Source organism: Salvelinus namaycush, chromosome 12, assembly GCF_016432855.1.
Source record: "Salvelinus namaycush isolate Seneca chromosome 12, SaNama_1.0, whole genome shotgun sequence".
NCBI classification, from domain to species: domain Eukaryota; kingdom Metazoa; phylum Chordata; class Actinopteri; order Salmoniformes; family Salmonidae; genus Salvelinus; species Salvelinus namaycush.
In genome coordinates, this window is record NC_052318.1 from 7,669,429 (window position 1) to 7,686,910 (window position 17,482).

General features: G+C 43.9%; 1 protein-coding gene across 2 annotated transcripts in view; it reads right to left on the reverse strand.

Moving 5' to 3' along the window:
- The window catches only part of kctd16b (potassium channel tetramerization domain containing 16b), an 82,823-nt gene extending 67,888 nt beyond the window's left edge, over window positions 1–14,935 (reverse strand). The window contains exon 1 of one of the 2 annotated variants that reach the window (XM_039004604.1): window positions 14,104–14,935. In XM_039004604.1, coding sequence (XP_038860532.1) covers window positions 14,104–14,935 — 832 coding nt within the window. Of the gene's footprint in view, window positions 1–14,099 lie in introns of both variants that reach the window. The other variant, XM_039004603.1, reaches the window with a different exon arrangement.
- Window positions 14,936–17,482: the final 2,547 nt, after the last annotated feature.

The window sequence follows — 17,482 nt, forward strand, 5'->3', positions numbered from 1 at the left end:
GAGAATCAATGAAGCTACTGGATCTTCCCCTCAAAGGAGTTCTCCTGCCCCCTCCCTCCTTAGCTCCAGCTCCTTGGGTAAGGAAGACAGAGTTCAACACAGATGTCATCGAGGAATGCCACCCAAACCGAGTCCTCTGGGCCAGCCGGGTTTCCTACAACTGTTTACACTAGAAGCATTGGAGAGGACATCTTCATTCAATTGATACTGACCTTCAATCCCACCAACGCCTATAACGGCCACGGCCATCAGCCTTCCTCACGTGTCCACTTACACACATTCTCCTCACAGCACAGCAAAGCTAAGAGCCTCCAGAGAGTATAATTGTCCTTAGCTAGCACTGTTCCACTGCTCATTGGTAGGAAAGAGTTGTTGAGACGAGGCGATTGTTGACTCAGGCATTCTCATGCAGTAGAGGGAATTGTGTGCCCATTAGCCAAGACTATGATCTGCAAACATTTGTCTTCAAATGTACACTCGCAGAATAAGTGAACAGTAAGCAGATACGTTTGTGAACAGAAGGCTAATACAAAATCTTCATTGCACTAATGCCAGATATATCCACACATCTAGAGCTTCCTGTGTAACAGTTTAACTTTACGTCCGTCCCCTCGCCCCAACCCGGGCGCGAACCAGAGACCCTCTGCACACATCAACAACAGTCACCCACGAAGCATCGTTACCCATCGCTCCACAAAAGCCGCGGCAAGGGGAACCACTACTTCAAGGTCTCAAAGCGAGTGACGTAACCGATTGAAACGCTATTAGCGCGCACCACCGCTAACTAGCTAGCCATTTCACATCCGTTATACTCACCCCCCTTTCAACCTCCTCCTTTTCTGCAGCAACCAGTGATCCGGGTCAACAGCATCAATGTAACAGTATAACTTCAGTCCGTCCCCTCGGCCCCGACCCGGGCGCGAACCAGGGACCCTCTGCACACATCAACAACAGTCACCCACAAAGTGTCATTACCCATCGCTCCACAAAAGCCACGGCCCTTGGGGAACCACTACTTCAAGGTCTCAAAGCGAGTGACGTCACCGTTTGAAAGGCTATTGGCGCGCACCACCGCTAACTAGCTAGCCAATTCACATCGGTTACACCTGCATTCTAACACATTAGTAGTATGAAGGTATTATGCTTGGTCAGGACTGGGAAGTGGCCACAAAAGGCCACAGCATATAACCACAGCATATGGCCACAGCATATAACAATTTTGAAGGGAATAATCACACATGATGATATTCACCCAACATTGATCATAACGGTTGCTGGACCTCCCACGGATGACATTTGGAGAGTTGATGTTAATGGGAGCTTTGGAGGAAAAGCAGAGACCCATAGTCTGTGTAGCACAACGGACTCAGCAAACCTCTAGGGTTCTCAGTGACATTTTGCTTAGAAGAAATATATAAATGTTTCTTTATTCTTTTTGATGTTGAAAACAGTTTCTAATTAATTTCTACTGTTTGAGTGGAAGGTTGCTTCACCAGGATTACAGTTTTTTTAAGCAATTATATTGTCAGTTATTTTGTCTCCGATGTGATTGAGCATCAGTCACATAGTCATCACACTAAATATTTTCAGTGTTTAACCATAATAATATGTTTTCTGTCTATAGAGAAATGTGCTGTTCTTTTTTCATTTTGCCTAAACCAAATTCACTCACTTGTTTAATGAAACACTGTATATTGTATGTGTATAAACATGCATGGAAAACATATCTCAGGCCTACTAACTATGTCTATAAGACTGTATCAGACAAGGAGTTCATTATTTTTCTTAAGTTTATCTATGCCACAGCCATTCTATATACAGTAAGATCTGTGAGAAGATGTGCTTGGATGGTGACAGCAGGACAGTGAGATATCTTCTGTTTCATCATCTAGGGATGATTTAACACTTACTATTTATCATTACGTTATATCAAAGAGTTGTATAGGTAAGCATGCTTGTCCTTGCTGCATTTCTTCATATAATGGGCTATTTTTCTTTTCTGGTGCGTGGAAAACGCCTTACTCCAAATCTACACGGCAGTTATGGCTTTGTCACAGTGAGGTATATAAGCCTGAGCGACAGGCCCCTACAAAATAAGAACATTAAATGTCCCGTGTGGCTCAGTTGGAAGAACATGGCACTTGCAACGCCAGGGTTGTGGGTTCAATTCCCATGGGGGACCAGTATGAAAAAATATTAAGATGTAAGCAGATGTAAGTCATTCTGGATAAGAGTGTCTGCTAAATGACTAAGATATAAATCATGTCTGAATCACCATGTGATGGGTGAGTGGGAGCAGTCCAAAGGGGAACATGCTCTACCAAAACATACCAGTGCAAACCTACCAGAACCTCTCTCTCAGGGGTCAGTGTGTGGTTTCCTGAAATTAATTAAATTGCCAGACTGAATTAAAAGCCCTGGACATATTTAATGCAAGAACTCTTAATTGGAGTTTGTTAAATTACTGCTGCCTAGTCATAATTTCCTTTCATGTTCTGAACCAGGGTGTTTATCATGCCTCGTCCCTGAGAGAAGATAATGATTCCTTAAGACAGCTCCTCGACAGGGATGTGTCCCAAACAGCAACATAGTCTACTACGATTGGCCAGAGGCCTATGGGCCCTGTTCAGAAGTAGTGCACTATATAGAATAGGATGACATTTGGGGCAGCACAGCCAGTTTCACACTGTTGTAGACTTCAAGGTGGGTCATAATAGCAAGCTGAGCACGGCACAATTATAATCAAACTCGCATCTCCTCTATATGCTGCCCACAAAGCTGTCCCGGTTGCGTACCAAGAAAATGTCATTTACCTCCACTGTAATATTTCTACAAAAGATCAGACAATTCGTCCAGCCATCAGCAGAGATATTACAATTTACAATATTTCAAGCCAAACCTATCTGTCCTTTAAAGGCATGCTGGCGGAGACTTGATGTCATTCTCCATCTCAAGGTTATATTTCTGAAGGGCTCCTGGATAGAGAGTTTCCTTCAGACCCTTTCAGGCAATTTTTATTACTGCATCATTGAAGTGAAAACACAGCTCAGGTATTATCTATCTCCCCACGTTCTACTGTATGTTAGATGTGGCTACATTCCAGACAGCCATCAGAGCCCAGCCGACTGTGGCTTTTTGAAAAGAGCATTTCCCTGGCAGGCTGGCACCGATCCTGCCAGTCAGTCCATTATGGCTGGAAGGTTTCACATGAGGTTTTCCCCACAAAAGGGCTTTATTACAGACATAAATATAAAGACATGTCACATAAACTGAAATTAGGCGAACTATTAGAATTTTAGCAACCAGGAAATGGTGGAGCGATTTCTGCATATTGCACATTTAAGTGAGAGAATGTATCTGCACCCTGTGTTATTCACTGTTTACTGAATTTCTCTCAAATTGGTTTTCTTCTATAAGGTCTCCCAGAGGGGTGGGAGGTTCAGGCAATTTGCCAAGCAGTTTCCCAACCTGTCAGAGGGCACACATCAGGTGATCAATTGTACTCTAAATACCACAAAAGCTGCTGAACTGAAAGGAAATATGAGTTGATAACGTTAGATGTGATTTCTTACTTTTTCCAAACCTTGTGACCTTGTAATTTATGATCCACATAATGCTTGTGTATGAGGGAAGATTCATAGGGAATAACTTAATAAATAAAGTAATGACCAGTAAAACTTCAGTAAGATGTTATATGACACTTATATACTGCACTGAACTACACATCAGCTGTGTAACATAATTAAATTATGATTGCGCATTCAATTCAAATTTACATTTAAATATACATAAAATCTCTGAATATCCACAGTAGACTATCTTTTATACGTGTATCTATAGCTACAAAGCTACACAGTTTACTATTTCTAAATGTCTACTATCGGGTGTGAATTCAAAAAGGCATCAATTCAGTTTTTATGTACTTTATTAGCTTCAAATCAGAATTATCTGCACGTAAGCATTTCATTGGACAGCGTATACATTATCATGTGTATCCTGTAGATATGACTAATAAATAAAACTTGAACTTGAAAAATCTGAATTACATACAGTATAGAACAGGGGTACTCAAGTACTATTTCAGAAGGTCCGGTCACACAAATTTCCTCGGTGGCGAAGCTCCAGATGGATAATGTTATTTATCGGCATAGTAGCAAACCCCCACCTTGCAACCCATGTGACTGTTCACACCCCTCTTGTTGACGGAGAGAAAATGTTGCAGTTTTAAAGCTAATTTACCGCAATTCTACACATTTTGCATGGGGCAGAGATTTCTTTGCTATTTTAAAGCTAATTTCCCGCAATTCTACACATTTTGCATGGGGCAGAGATCTTTTTGCTTTTTTAAAGCTAATTTCCACAAATTCTATGCATTATTCCATGTCTTATGTGTGTTTATATGATACCAGGGGTCGAAGCCCGACCTAGTAAAAAAATTAAGAAGAAAAAGTTGAGTATGGAGAGTATAGAAGATGCACCAATTCACATCATAAAACCCACCCATTCTAGAACCGCATCCTTCATGAGCTCATGGGAATAAGTCAATAGCCGTATTCCTGCAATATAGCTCAAGGGATCCTCCAGTGAGTGGGTGATCCAGGAACTCCCAGCTGGCTGGGGTCTAATGGGAACTTATTGTGCGAAGGCGATGACAAGCTGAGCCATTCTTCTGCAGTCATTTACTGTCTACCAAATACAGACAGACAGGGTGACAATTTAATCTCATGATTGACGGTGACAATCTGGGCCATGTTTCTGTGTCACAGAGGGGTCGAGAGGAAATCAGTTCTGCACTCAGGAGAGTTTCTCAGGAGCTGCAGAGAGGAACAAACAGCATCCCCTCATCAACCCCCTCATCAACTGTAAAATAATGTATAAAGTAAGATAAGGCAGGAGACAGACAGAGAGCACCTCCACTGACTTTCCTCCTTGTCCAGGTCCCTCTATAAATCAACCACTGGCAGAGGGACACAGCATAAGCCGTAGTCTAGCCATGTCAATTAGCTCCATCAGCCATGTATGTGCAATGCAGTATGGTTTACCTTACAATCTACAGCCAGGTACTTCAGCCGTGTATATGAAATGCAATATGGTTTACCCTACAATCTACAGCCAGGTACTTCAGCCGTGTATGTGAAATGCAGTATGGTTTATCTAAAGATCTAGAAGCTTCCAATTGTATCAAACTGTCAAATTGAAGGTTCTCAATAGGAACCGTTTATTTAGTTGTAAATCATCTAGGACTGATTTTACCTCGCCATTGCAACTGTTGACAGTAGAATTTAAAACCCGAAACAGGGTATACTACACTTAATGCCGTATCTATATGAGCAAGTAATGTGAACCTTACGGAAAGCCACTACATTCACACAGAAAGCCAAGGCAATATTGCATCTCACTCCTTTCTACATAAATAGACTTGGTAACATTGCATTGTGGGGCAGCAATGGCACAATGACACAGTCATAAAAATTTGAATTTAGAATTAGAAAAACTTTATTGTCCACACAATGTGGACATTTGTCTTTGTTTTTTTTTTTGTGAAGTAGAACAGCGCCAGTAACTGCTAAGGTGGAAATAATGAGGTAATGAAGCGCTGCAATGAGAGACTAAAACAAAAGCACTCACCCATCAGCCCCCGGCTCTGCACGCTTCAGGTGAAGTAAAGAAATCATTGGAAATGCAGCATACTCCAATACTGGAGAGAACAGTCGGCCCAGCTATCTACAGTTCAAGTCAGAAGTTTACATACACCTTAGCCAAATACATTTAAATTCAGTTTTTCACAATTCCTGACATTTAATCCGAATAAAAATTCCCTGTCTTAGGCCAGTTAGGATCACCACTTTATTTTAAGAATGTGAAATGTCAGAATAATAGTAGATAGAATGATTAATTTCAGCTTTTATTTCTTTCATCACATTCCCAGTGGGTCAGAAGTTTACATACACTCAATTAGTATATGGTAGCATTGCCTTTAAATTGTTTAACTTGGGTCAAACGTTTTGGGTAGCCTTCCACAAGCTTCCCACAATAAATTGGGTGAATTTTGGCCCATTCCTCCGTACAGAGCTGGTGTAACTGAGTCAGGTTTGTAGGTCTCCTTGCTCGCACACGCTTTTTCAGTTCTGCCCACAAATTTCCGATAGGATTGAGGTCAGGGCTTTGTGATGGCCACTCCAATAACTTGACTTTGACACAACTTCGGAAGTATGCTTGGGGTCATTGTCCAGTTGGAAGACCCATTTGCGACCAAGCTTTAACTTCCTGACTGATGTCTTGAGATGTTGCTTCAATATATCTACATCATTTTCCTTCCTTATGATGCCATTTATTTTGTGAAGTGCACCAGTCCCTCCTGCAGCAAAGCACCCCCACAACATGATGCTGCCACCCCTGTGCTTCACGGTTGGGATGGGCTTGCAAGCCTCCCCCTTTTTCCTCCAAACATAATGATGGTCATTATGGCCAAACAGTTCTATTTTTGTTTCATCAGACCAGAGGACATTTCTCCAAAAAGTATGATCTTTGTCCCCATGTGCATTTACAAACCGTAGTCTGGCTTTTTTTATGGCGGTTTTGGAGCAGTGGCTTCTTCCTAGCTGAGCGGCTTTTCCGGTTATGTCGATAACCGGAAAATATTACTGTGAATATAGATACTTTTGTACCTGTTTCCTCAAGCATCTTCACAAGGTCCTTTGCTGTTGTTCTGGGATTGATTTGCACTTTTCGCAGAAAAGACAGAAAGTGTTCCAAGGTAGGCCTTGAAATACATCCACAGGTACACCTCCAATTGTCTCAAATTATGTCAATTAGCCTATCAGAAGCTTCTAAAGCCATGACATCATTTTCTGGAATTTTCCAATCTGTTTAAAGGCACAGTCAACTTACTGTATGTAAACTTCTGACCCACTGGAATTGTGAAACAGTGAATTAATTATAAGTGAAATAATCTGTCTGTAAACAATTGTTGGAAAAATGACTTGTGTCATGCACACAGTAGATGTCGGCCCAGCTATCTAGCAGCACAGTTGGCCCAACTATCTACCTGCACGGTCGGCCCAACTATCTATCTGCACAGTCGGCCCAGCTATCTATCTGCACAGTCGGCCCAGCTATCTATCTGCACGGTCGGCCCAGCTATCTACCTGCACGGTCGGCCCAACTATCTATCTGCACGGTCGGCCCAACTATCTATCTGCACGGTCGGCCCAACTATCTATCTGCACAGTCGGCCCAGCTATCTATCTGCACGGTCGGCCCAGCTATCTACCTGCACGGTCGGCCCAACTATCTATCTGCACGGTCGGCCCAGCTATCTACCTGCACAGTCGGCCCAACTATCTACCTGCACAGTCGGCCCAACTATCTACCTGCACAGTCGGCCCAGCTATCTACCTGCACAGTCGGCCCAGCTATCTACCTGCAGTCGGCCCAGCTATCTACCTGCACAGTCGGCCCAGCTATCTACCTGCACAGTCGGCCCAGCTATCTACCTGCACAGTCGGCCCAGCTATCTACCTGCACAGTCGGCCCAGCTATCAACCTGCACAGTCGGCCCAGCTATCTATCTGCACAGTCGGCCCAACTATCAACCTGCACAGTCGGCCCAGCTATCAACCTGCACAGTCGGCCCAGCTATCTATCTGCACAGTCGGCCCAACTATCTACCTGCACAGTCGGCCCAGCTATCTACCTGCACAGTCGGCCCAGCTATCTACCTGCACAGTCGGCCCAGCTATCTATCTGCACAGTCGGCCCAACTATCAACCTGCACAGTCGGCCCAGCTATCTACCTGCACAGTCGGCCCAGCTATCTACCTGCACAGTCGGCCCAGCTATCAACCTGCACAGTCGGCCCAGCTATCTACCTGCACAGTCGGCCCAGCTATCTATCTGCACAGTTGGCCCAGCTATCAACCTGCACAGTCGGCCCAGCTATCAACCTGCACAGTCGGCCCAGCTATCTATCTGCACAGTCGGCCCAACTATCTACCTGCACAGTTGGCCCAGCTATCTACCTGCACAGTCGGCCCAACTATCTACCTGCACAGTCGGCCCAGCTATCTACCTGCACAGTTGGCCCAGCTATCTACCTGCACAGTCGGCCCAGCTATCCACCTGCACGGTCGGCCCAGCTATCCACCTGCACGGTCGGCCCAGCTATCCACCTGCACGGTCGGCCCAGCTATCCACCTGCACGGTCGGCCCAGCTATCTACCTGCACAGTCGGCCCAACTATCTACCTGCACAGTCGGCCCAGCTATCTACCTGCACAGTTGGCCCAGCTATCTATCTGCACGGTCGGCCCAGCTATCTAGCTGCACAGTCGGCCCAGCTATCTATCTGCACGGTCGGCCCAGCTATCAATCTGCACGGTCGGCCCAGCTATCCACCTGCACGGTCGGCCCAGCTATCCACCTGCACGGTCGGCCCAGCTATCTATCTGCACGGTCGCCCCAGCTATCTATCTGCACAGTCGGCCCAGCTATCTATCTGCACGGTCGGCCCAGGTATCTATCTGCACAGTCGGCCCAGCTATCTATCTGCACAGTCGGCCCAGCTATCTATCTGCACAGTTGGCCCACCTATCTATCTGCACAGCGTTTACATGCTCTAAATGCTACAGAAAGAGCACAAAGGCTTGATACGAGAATCGAGTGGCATTAAACTCCCTGGACTGCAGAGTGCATCTGTTCTGCAGCTCTTAGTGCAGTTACACAGTGCATTAAGCTGCCTGGGAATGAGACAAACCTTTTCTGGAACTACTAATGCAGCAGGTTGTGTTAGCGTTGTGGCTGTTAGCGTGGTGGCTGTTACCGTGGCCGTTAGCATTATGTCTGTCTCTGCAAGTCGAAGGAAATAGTTCACCCTCTGTAAGAGTTGAAGGGAAACCAGACATGAGAGGAGGAATGTGGGGAGAAGCTGAGCCACTCAATAGTGGGTTTTGAAGACAAGAGGGAGAGCTGAAAAAAACTCTCTGAAGCCAATGAATCAAAACAATTAAGTCGTCCTTCAGTTGACCTTGGTGCAATATAATCGGGAGGAAGGATCTGGGCCCCTCGCTGGTACAGATCAGGACAGATCATTACAACATATACATTTACACGTTTATACGTATCTGCGATTATCTCCCCGCTTCACAGTTTTAAGAGCTTAACCAGTGTTGACCATTTTTGTGTTGCAGGCTAATTGCTGTGGGTCCAGCTACAATGTCGCTGGTCGGCGCTCTGCTGGACAGGATGTGTGCTGATTGCAGACATCCTGGCAGCACCGTGGAGGAAGGCGTAGTGATTAAACGGTAGCTCTGCACAGAAATGTCAGCCTGTAACATCTCTAATGGGCAAACATTTGATTCAGGGGTGATGGATTTTGATAATTGTCTGCTCTGGCTGCCTCTTCCACACACACACACACACACACACACACACACACACACACACACACACACACACACACACACGCACGCGCACGCACGCACACACACACACACACACACACACACACACACACACACACACACACACACACACACACACACACACACACATTCACACACATTGCCCTCCACAGGCACGCACACCCTCCTGAATACATTACCAACACCTTGGGCCTCCATCAACAGAGCTGAACATACTGATCTCACAATTAGAGGTATACCTCAGGGGCATGTTTGGTATCTTTACCATGGCCCCGCTGACTTCTCACAGTATTCAAAAAGCTGGGTCTAAAGCCAGTTGCCTCCTGAGTCCTGATGCAAACAAATTAAATATTCTATACGTTTGCTCAAGTGCAACACAAGGGATGAAAAATTCAAAGTACATAGGAGATTTCCCTGAGGCTCACTATGTAGCTCTTTGAAACATGTAAGGGGACTTTCAAAGCTGGAACATCTACAGTAGTTTACAAATGTATGATCTTAATTTGACCTATACTGTCACAGCAACATAATCCTGCAGCAACAGGATTTGAACGTTTAGTCCATAACAATATGGTGGGTGCTTATATTTGTCCTATTTCACACTTGATTTTTGCATATCCCACTCTTCCCGAGACCCCCAGAGAGCAGGGTCACAGCCAGGGTTTGACATTCAACAGCAACCCTGGAGGTATTAGGGTTAAGTGCCTTGCTCAAGGGCACATCAACAGATTTTTCACCTTGTCTGCTCTGGGATTCAACCTAGCAATCTTTCGGTTACTGGCCCAACGCTCTAACCACTAGGCTACCTGCCGCCTTGTTGCTTGATCAGTGGTTAGGCTATTAGCTGGCCACAAGTAGGCTACATGAAAAGTGCAATACTGTTAATATAACTGTGTGTTAGTGTTGGTTTTCAGTAAATGTATGTAAATCTCAAAGCTCATCTGCATTTCCTGCAGTACAGTAAAATTCTCATCAACAAAAGAGTGATAAAATTAACATCCTACATTTGTACTATCACAAACACACACAATGAGACTAAAAAACAAACTCTGTCATCCATGAAGATTGGAAAATCATATATTCCAGGACCACATATGCACAGATGCATATGAAGCTCAGTTTTCAGGATTAAGGGTTTCTTACTAGAATCTTGATCCATTGCAATACCACTCAAATCCATATCAACAATGCCACAGGTCATCGAGCTATAGATCAGGGGTGGGAAACTCCAGTCCTCGGGGGCCGGAGTGATGTCACACTTCCCCCCCATCCCTAGCAAACACAGATGATTAAACTAATTGGATTCTAAACTGAAGATCAGGATTAGTTGATTATTGTAGTCAGGTGTGTTAGCTGGGGCTGGGGCTGGGGCTGGGGCAAAAGTGTGACACCAATCAGGCCCTTGAGGAATGGAGTTGCCCATCCCTGCTTTTGAGTGAAATATTTGCATTTGTTATGTAATACATGGATGTGAAGATATGCCATCAAGGAAGAACTACTGGTCATATCTTGGTGGAATCTTCACTGGGATTCTATTGAAATAAACATTTTTGAAACAATATTATCCTGCCCCAAGCCTAAGACGCTGGATAGCTTTTCATAAAATTGATATTGGCTACACAAGTATTACATTCTCAAGAACATCTCTACAGTTCCATTATAGGTAGAAATGATTCAGCACACCAGAGCAACGTAAACGTGTTAAAGTAAGCGGAGAGCATAATCTTCTCTAAAGGCTCATTTTAACATTGGTGGGCCCATTGCACTATTTTCCTCTAGAATTACAACAAGAATAACTCTCCTCTCCAAATGGGAGACGTCATGGCCACTTTCTGGCGAAATGGGTACCAAAACTGTGCAGTATCAAGCAGTTGAGATGGGTACTTAAAGTTAGATGGGTATGAAGGGTCAGTATCATCACCATGTGGATATCCACATTCAAAAGTGCAGATTGGCCATTTAAGTTTAATGGGTATAAAGGGTCAGTATTGTAAGGAATAGTCTCATCACCATGGATATCCACATTCAAAAGTGTCCTTTGTTATTTTTATAGTTGGTGACATGTACTTCCTTGGATAAAGATGACATTTCTGGACACAAATTATTTCTGTCTACAGACAGACTTGGATATGCTGTGTATATAAATCAGAGGTCTCCTTCCTCTAAGTTACATTTAGATGCTGATTACCATTTGATTGTTTAAGTGCATCAATTGCAAGAGAGGATTTATCGAGCACCTACTCTAACATCAACAGATATCCAATAATGCAATGATATGCACGTATTTATTCGAAATTGTCATTAAGATGTAGGCTTTTTTTAAACAAATTCTTATGTTATTTTTAATACTCTGCCAAAGCCAAGTGCCCAGTGTTACGCTATGCATGGCAGCATCAGCGTATTTGTGAAGTCCCTCCAGCAACTCTTTGTCCCATTATCTGCTGCACCAGAGAGCACTTACTCCATCACAACAGCAGAGGCATCCGCCTTTTCAACCCACTGTGCATACAACCATGCATAGAAAACGTCAGAAAATATAATGGATTGATAGAGACGTGGGAGCAGGTTGTTTGCACTGTGCAATCTCTCCCTCAACAGGTCTTTCTTAGTCAAATGCACAGCATCTCCAGAGTTCCCAGGATTGCCTTGGGGCCTGTGATTGCAGTCATTACACAGTTTGGAGAGCAGGTCAAGGGCCAGCCAGACAATCCATTCCATCCTATGCAGATATCCTTCCTCTCTCCTCTCTTCCCCTGCCTCCCTGGTTCTGTCTGAAAAATGCAGACTTTGGGCTTGGTGACTGCTCCCCTGACAGACTGGACTGTGGAGCAGCTGCACCTATTAAGAGCAGACTTTGCGCTGTCATGCCTTTTCTCCAGCTAAGCAAATCGGTTGAAACAGGCATAGGGCTCCATCCCAAAATGTCACACCAACATTTTACTGCAAAATGCTCATTATTTTTAGCACCTTGATCCAGCTGAAACCGGTGCATGTGTGTTTTTATTATTCCACTCTGATGAGGTGTTAAGGTCTTGAAAGTGTCGGGTCACAAATGGTGGCATGCACCCTGCCACCCACCTGCCACAACACAGGATAATTATTAATTTGTGTGTTCTAAGCTAATAGAGTTCCCTGTCACACGACTTACCGTCAACATATGAAAGGTCGTTCGCAATGACAGAATCTTCTCCAACGTAATCATTTAATGTACACATTTACACCAAAAGGAGGGGCCCAGGTGAAATTAATAATTTTGCCACCAAAAATGATAGCATGATTAATTATGTCTTCGACATGCAGGCCCTAACAGTGAGTCCTCATAATGTCTTTGCAAATGATTGATTATCAATCACTCTAACCATGCGACAAATTGGTAAATAAATTAGCTTGCAAGGGATAGCAGGCGATGCAGCCGCCGAGACGGAGCAGTGAGGCCTATGAAAGGCAACTGGTGCACTCTGCCAGGGGCGACGGGGGAGCAGGAGCGTGCCAGGGAGCCAGAGAGGGAGAGAAGACTAACAAGAGGCTGTCACTGACTTCATTGATTCCACTGGGTGCCTTCAACCTTTACAAACTTCCTGTGTGCACTCACCAGCTAAATATTGGTTGACCGAATCCAGAAAGCAATGTTATTTCACTGTAAACAAGGAGAGGTCTTCGGAGCATACTCTCATTGACAAATAGACAGGGTGTCACTAGATCTTGCGTGTGTGTAGACAAGACAGTGACAATTGCATGCTACTCATCAGAACTGTGTGACTCATGACACAGATTTACCTGCTGTGGAATAGCATCTGCTCGTTTTCTGAAGGAATAACTTGGAGAATCTCGAGATTGTTGCACCTGTTAATCAGGATACTTAGAATGCTCCCAACATTGGAAGTCTAATAACATCTCCCTTCAACTTAATGACACAGCAGCATCTACAGTATATGCTTTAAAAAATGGTCTCAATATGTTTTATGAGCTCAGAGTGGTATGCAGTCACAGTATAAAGCTTGCTTTGCGTTCTACCTTTTGGCAGAGCCTTTGCAGCAAAGGAACACATTATGTACTTTCGTCTCTGAGTATATGTGGTATTTTGTTGCACCATAAAATATTATGGGAGCCATTATAAAACCCATCATCCTACCCTGCCTCCAAATGATGGCTTGGAGAGAAAGGAAGAGAGACTGCAGCACACTCAGTATGGAAGATGAATAGCACTTCCCAGGTAGGAATATCTGGGAACAAATGGGTTTAGGCCCATGGGGGAATTCAACAGAGCACTAAGAGGGAACTCATATAACCCAATTAAAAGGAGCTAAATCGATTTAGATTAGTTCCAGAGTGGGCAGACAGACTGTCAACACATACTAGCACTCACAATACACATGATGTTGCTCAACTTGTAGAAGGCTGTTTTCAGTTGTCTTTTTACAGGGTGGATTGGAACATACCATTTCCACATAAGATACACAGTTTGGCACGCATTGATCACTGGCACTCACAGCCGGGGACTGAGTGACTATCTCTGTGCATCATGTTCTTGTGCGTGTGTGACCACTTTCAGAGCTACTTCAAAAGCAGAATACCTGGGAGAAACGTGTGAAACAAGTGTGCCTTCTAGTGGTGACTTGGAGGACTATTTGACATGGGATGTGTAGTTAAACTGATACCTGGTAAAAACGAAAGCCACTTACGATAGAAGATGTATTCAGTGTAACTTGACCAGATCTTGTCTTCTGTGTGTTGATTCACGGATGACGCTGTGACTGAGGAGTTACAGGCAACCATCTGGAAACCACACTCGGACAGCATGTCAAAGGATCTCTCAAGGTGTTTGAACTTCAGGTAAAACCTGGAAGTATATCGATCCAGTGTCCTGTCCGGATCTCGACTCTCGTTCAAGGTCTCCCCAAAAACTTCCTTGGCTAACGCAACCCTCCCACAAATCAAAATCCGTGGGACCCTTCTGAATTTGGAGTCGGTTTGACTCTCTCTGCCTATTGTACAAGAGCCTCTGTACCCAACCGTAATGAATCCACTTTTTCTGTCTGCCGGAACCAGTGACGACGGCGGACACATCTTGTGGTCGCTGCCTTGAGAACCATCTTCAAAATCACTGTGGAAGTATTCGTCTGGACTGTGTTTTAAATCTTCGGGCGTCAATAGTTTGACCAAGTCTGGCAACTGGAAGTACTCCGCCTCTTTCCTAAGCCTCCCCTTCTCTGGAAAATGGTCGGGCAGTACAACTTGTTTGTCTCTGAGGTAGTCCAACACATATCGAAATAAAAATCCATCTCTGTCGATAAAATAGCGTCCCTTAGGGTCCCGCGCCAAATCATTAGTGGCATCCTTCTTAGGTGAGAATATTTTGCCCAGCAAGGAATTCGGGGTGCTTACTAACGTTGCATGACGCGTGTAATACACCTGTCCCCCGACATTTAATTCTACAACATCTGGGAAACTATTCTGAACAGATCCTTGTTCTTTTGACGTAGGGTTAGTCCTACAGTTTCCACTTAATGCCATTGTTTCCGTCATGAATGACTAAAAACTCCACCGAATTTTAGATGGTGGATTGAAGTCCAAAAGTTGCTCTCAATGTTTACTTGAAATAAAACAAGGTATCTTGGTGTTTAATTCATTTTAAAAAAGCTACAATTAACAATTCAACACACTGAACGTAGATTTTGATAAAGAAGCCTTATAAAGCCAGTCATTCACCTACCAGTCCTAGTGGTCGTCGAATAATAGCCTAGTGGAGGATGTCCAAGAGACCCCCGTCAAAATGTACAATTGACAGAGCTGTGCAGTTGAAAAATCTGTGTTCTGAGAGTACAAAAAAATATACGGACGCATCAAAGGTTTGCACCTTACCAGCGTGCATCAGTTGCTCTGCATCCATTGGCCCTGGGAGAAGAACATTACCGAGGGAAATGACTGAGGTTCATGAGAATCACCGCGGCCAGATAACATAAAAAACGCTGACAAACGGAACATCAGCTGTCTTGCTGCTGTTTGCCAGAGCAAAATGAATATAGATAATACTCTACATCAATTTCAAAATATATCTACAATATATTAAATAGAAAAACTCCCCGCAACAACTTCTAAAGTCCAAAGGGAAATGTATCGTTATCACCAGCGTTTTATCTCTAACTTCCTTTGAACACGAGGAATTGGTCTTGCTGATGAAAAAGACTGTCTGAAAAATAGTAACTTCACATGGGTTGAATCCACTCCGCCCTAAGGAGCCATGTAGTGTAGTAGCCTATTACTGAGAACACCTGGTCCAGATTGAAATCTATCCAATTGCAGAGACAAACCCAGTGCTGAGGTTGTGCTGTTAGCGGTCCGAGGCACTCATTTTGTCATGGACGTGCGCGCGCTGAAGGCTGGATAGCTGGAGCTGTCGGAGGAGATGAAACGATTCTCCCGGTCCCCTCCAAGCAGGGTGGTGCCCGTAAAAAAAACGTCTCAGCTGATGTTGCCTCAGCGGTGCAGGGATAAACCATAATGGGTAATAAATAATTACATAATCTTAAAGGAATATACTGAAATATATATTGAATATACTGAAATCCACCTTTCACATTTGTTATTTCGACCTCTGATAAAATTACAGTATAGGTTAGTCGTGTGCCAACTGAAAATGAGCCTAATAAGACTAGGTTTCAAAAGCCAACACCCAATCCGAGTGCGATCATTTCTCCATTAGCTCAGTCCATGAGAGGTTTTCGTGAGTATTTAAAACGTAAACAATTTCAGGCTCGGATAGAATGGGCCGTAGGGTTGTCAACCAGAGTAAGCCATGATAATCAAAAATAAATAGGCCTACTAAACAGTATCAATTTGAACTGCAATTGAAAGGTCTAGTGTTGCTTACAGCTACTGCCTTAACCGTTAACTTCAACTTTCTGATAAATATGCAACAGCGCCACTCGCTGTATGTTCGACGCTCCGAAACAAAAAGCTCCTCGTTTCAGGACCACGGACAGCTCCACCGGCTCACTGGCATCTTGGACAGCGACGCACCACTATAGTTTGCGGCACGTGCACGTTTTGGCATTCTTTGTTGAAGTTTGTTGAAACTCAGCGTACTAAACAATCTAAAAATTACGGGTTCAACAAGGGTTCTTTGTACTGAAAATTGCCCCAGAAAGGTTATTCCAAGAACCAAATAGGAGGTGGGGTTAATCGAGGAACCTCCTTAGTTGGTGGGGGTTCCTGCAGGAAACTAACGGCCCAACTGAAACATTTGGATTTGAAAGGGCAGCAGGTGCAGGCACTTAACTGGAATATGTTAAGATCTCCTCAATTTAAGGGAAGGTTTGTCCCTTGTATGATCTAAATTGATCTTGTTTTGGATATCAATCAACAAAGAGGTAAGAATATGCAGGCTATAAGAATATGTTGTATTGGGTGCAGATGACTGAACTGCTCACTTTTGTGTCTGTGTCTGCAGGTATACAGACGAGGCATACAAAGGTATGTCAATTGGTATTGGTATGTTATGCTGATCACATTAAACATCCTCCTCCCTTACCTCTTCAATGAATATCCCATAGGCCTCTACATTATGGACAAGGTATGTGTATGAAAACCATTATCAAAACAGGTTTTTTCATTCACATTTACCACAAAAACTAAGGTATGAATACTGTCATGTGCATGTTTTGTATAATGTGCATCTGTATAATTACATTTTTTGGGGTTCACAGACTCTGATGAATATAACAGGAAACCTGTTTGATCACCATGCACTGTAAAATCCTTCTGGCTATAGATACGGAGAACATCAACACATTAACATCGACACGTCAGAGGATATACTGCTGGGAGTTTACCTCATATTTAGATTTTTTTATTCTGCTTTGCCACTAAAATCAAGTCAGTTAAGAACAAATTCTTATTTACAATGATGACCTACTAGGGAACAGTGGGTTAACTGTCTTGTACAGAACATCAGATTTTTACCTTGTCAGCTCGGGGATTCGATCCAGTAACCTTTCAGTTACTGGCCCAACGCTCTAAACACTAGGCTACATGCCGCCCCTAAACAAACACTGACAACTA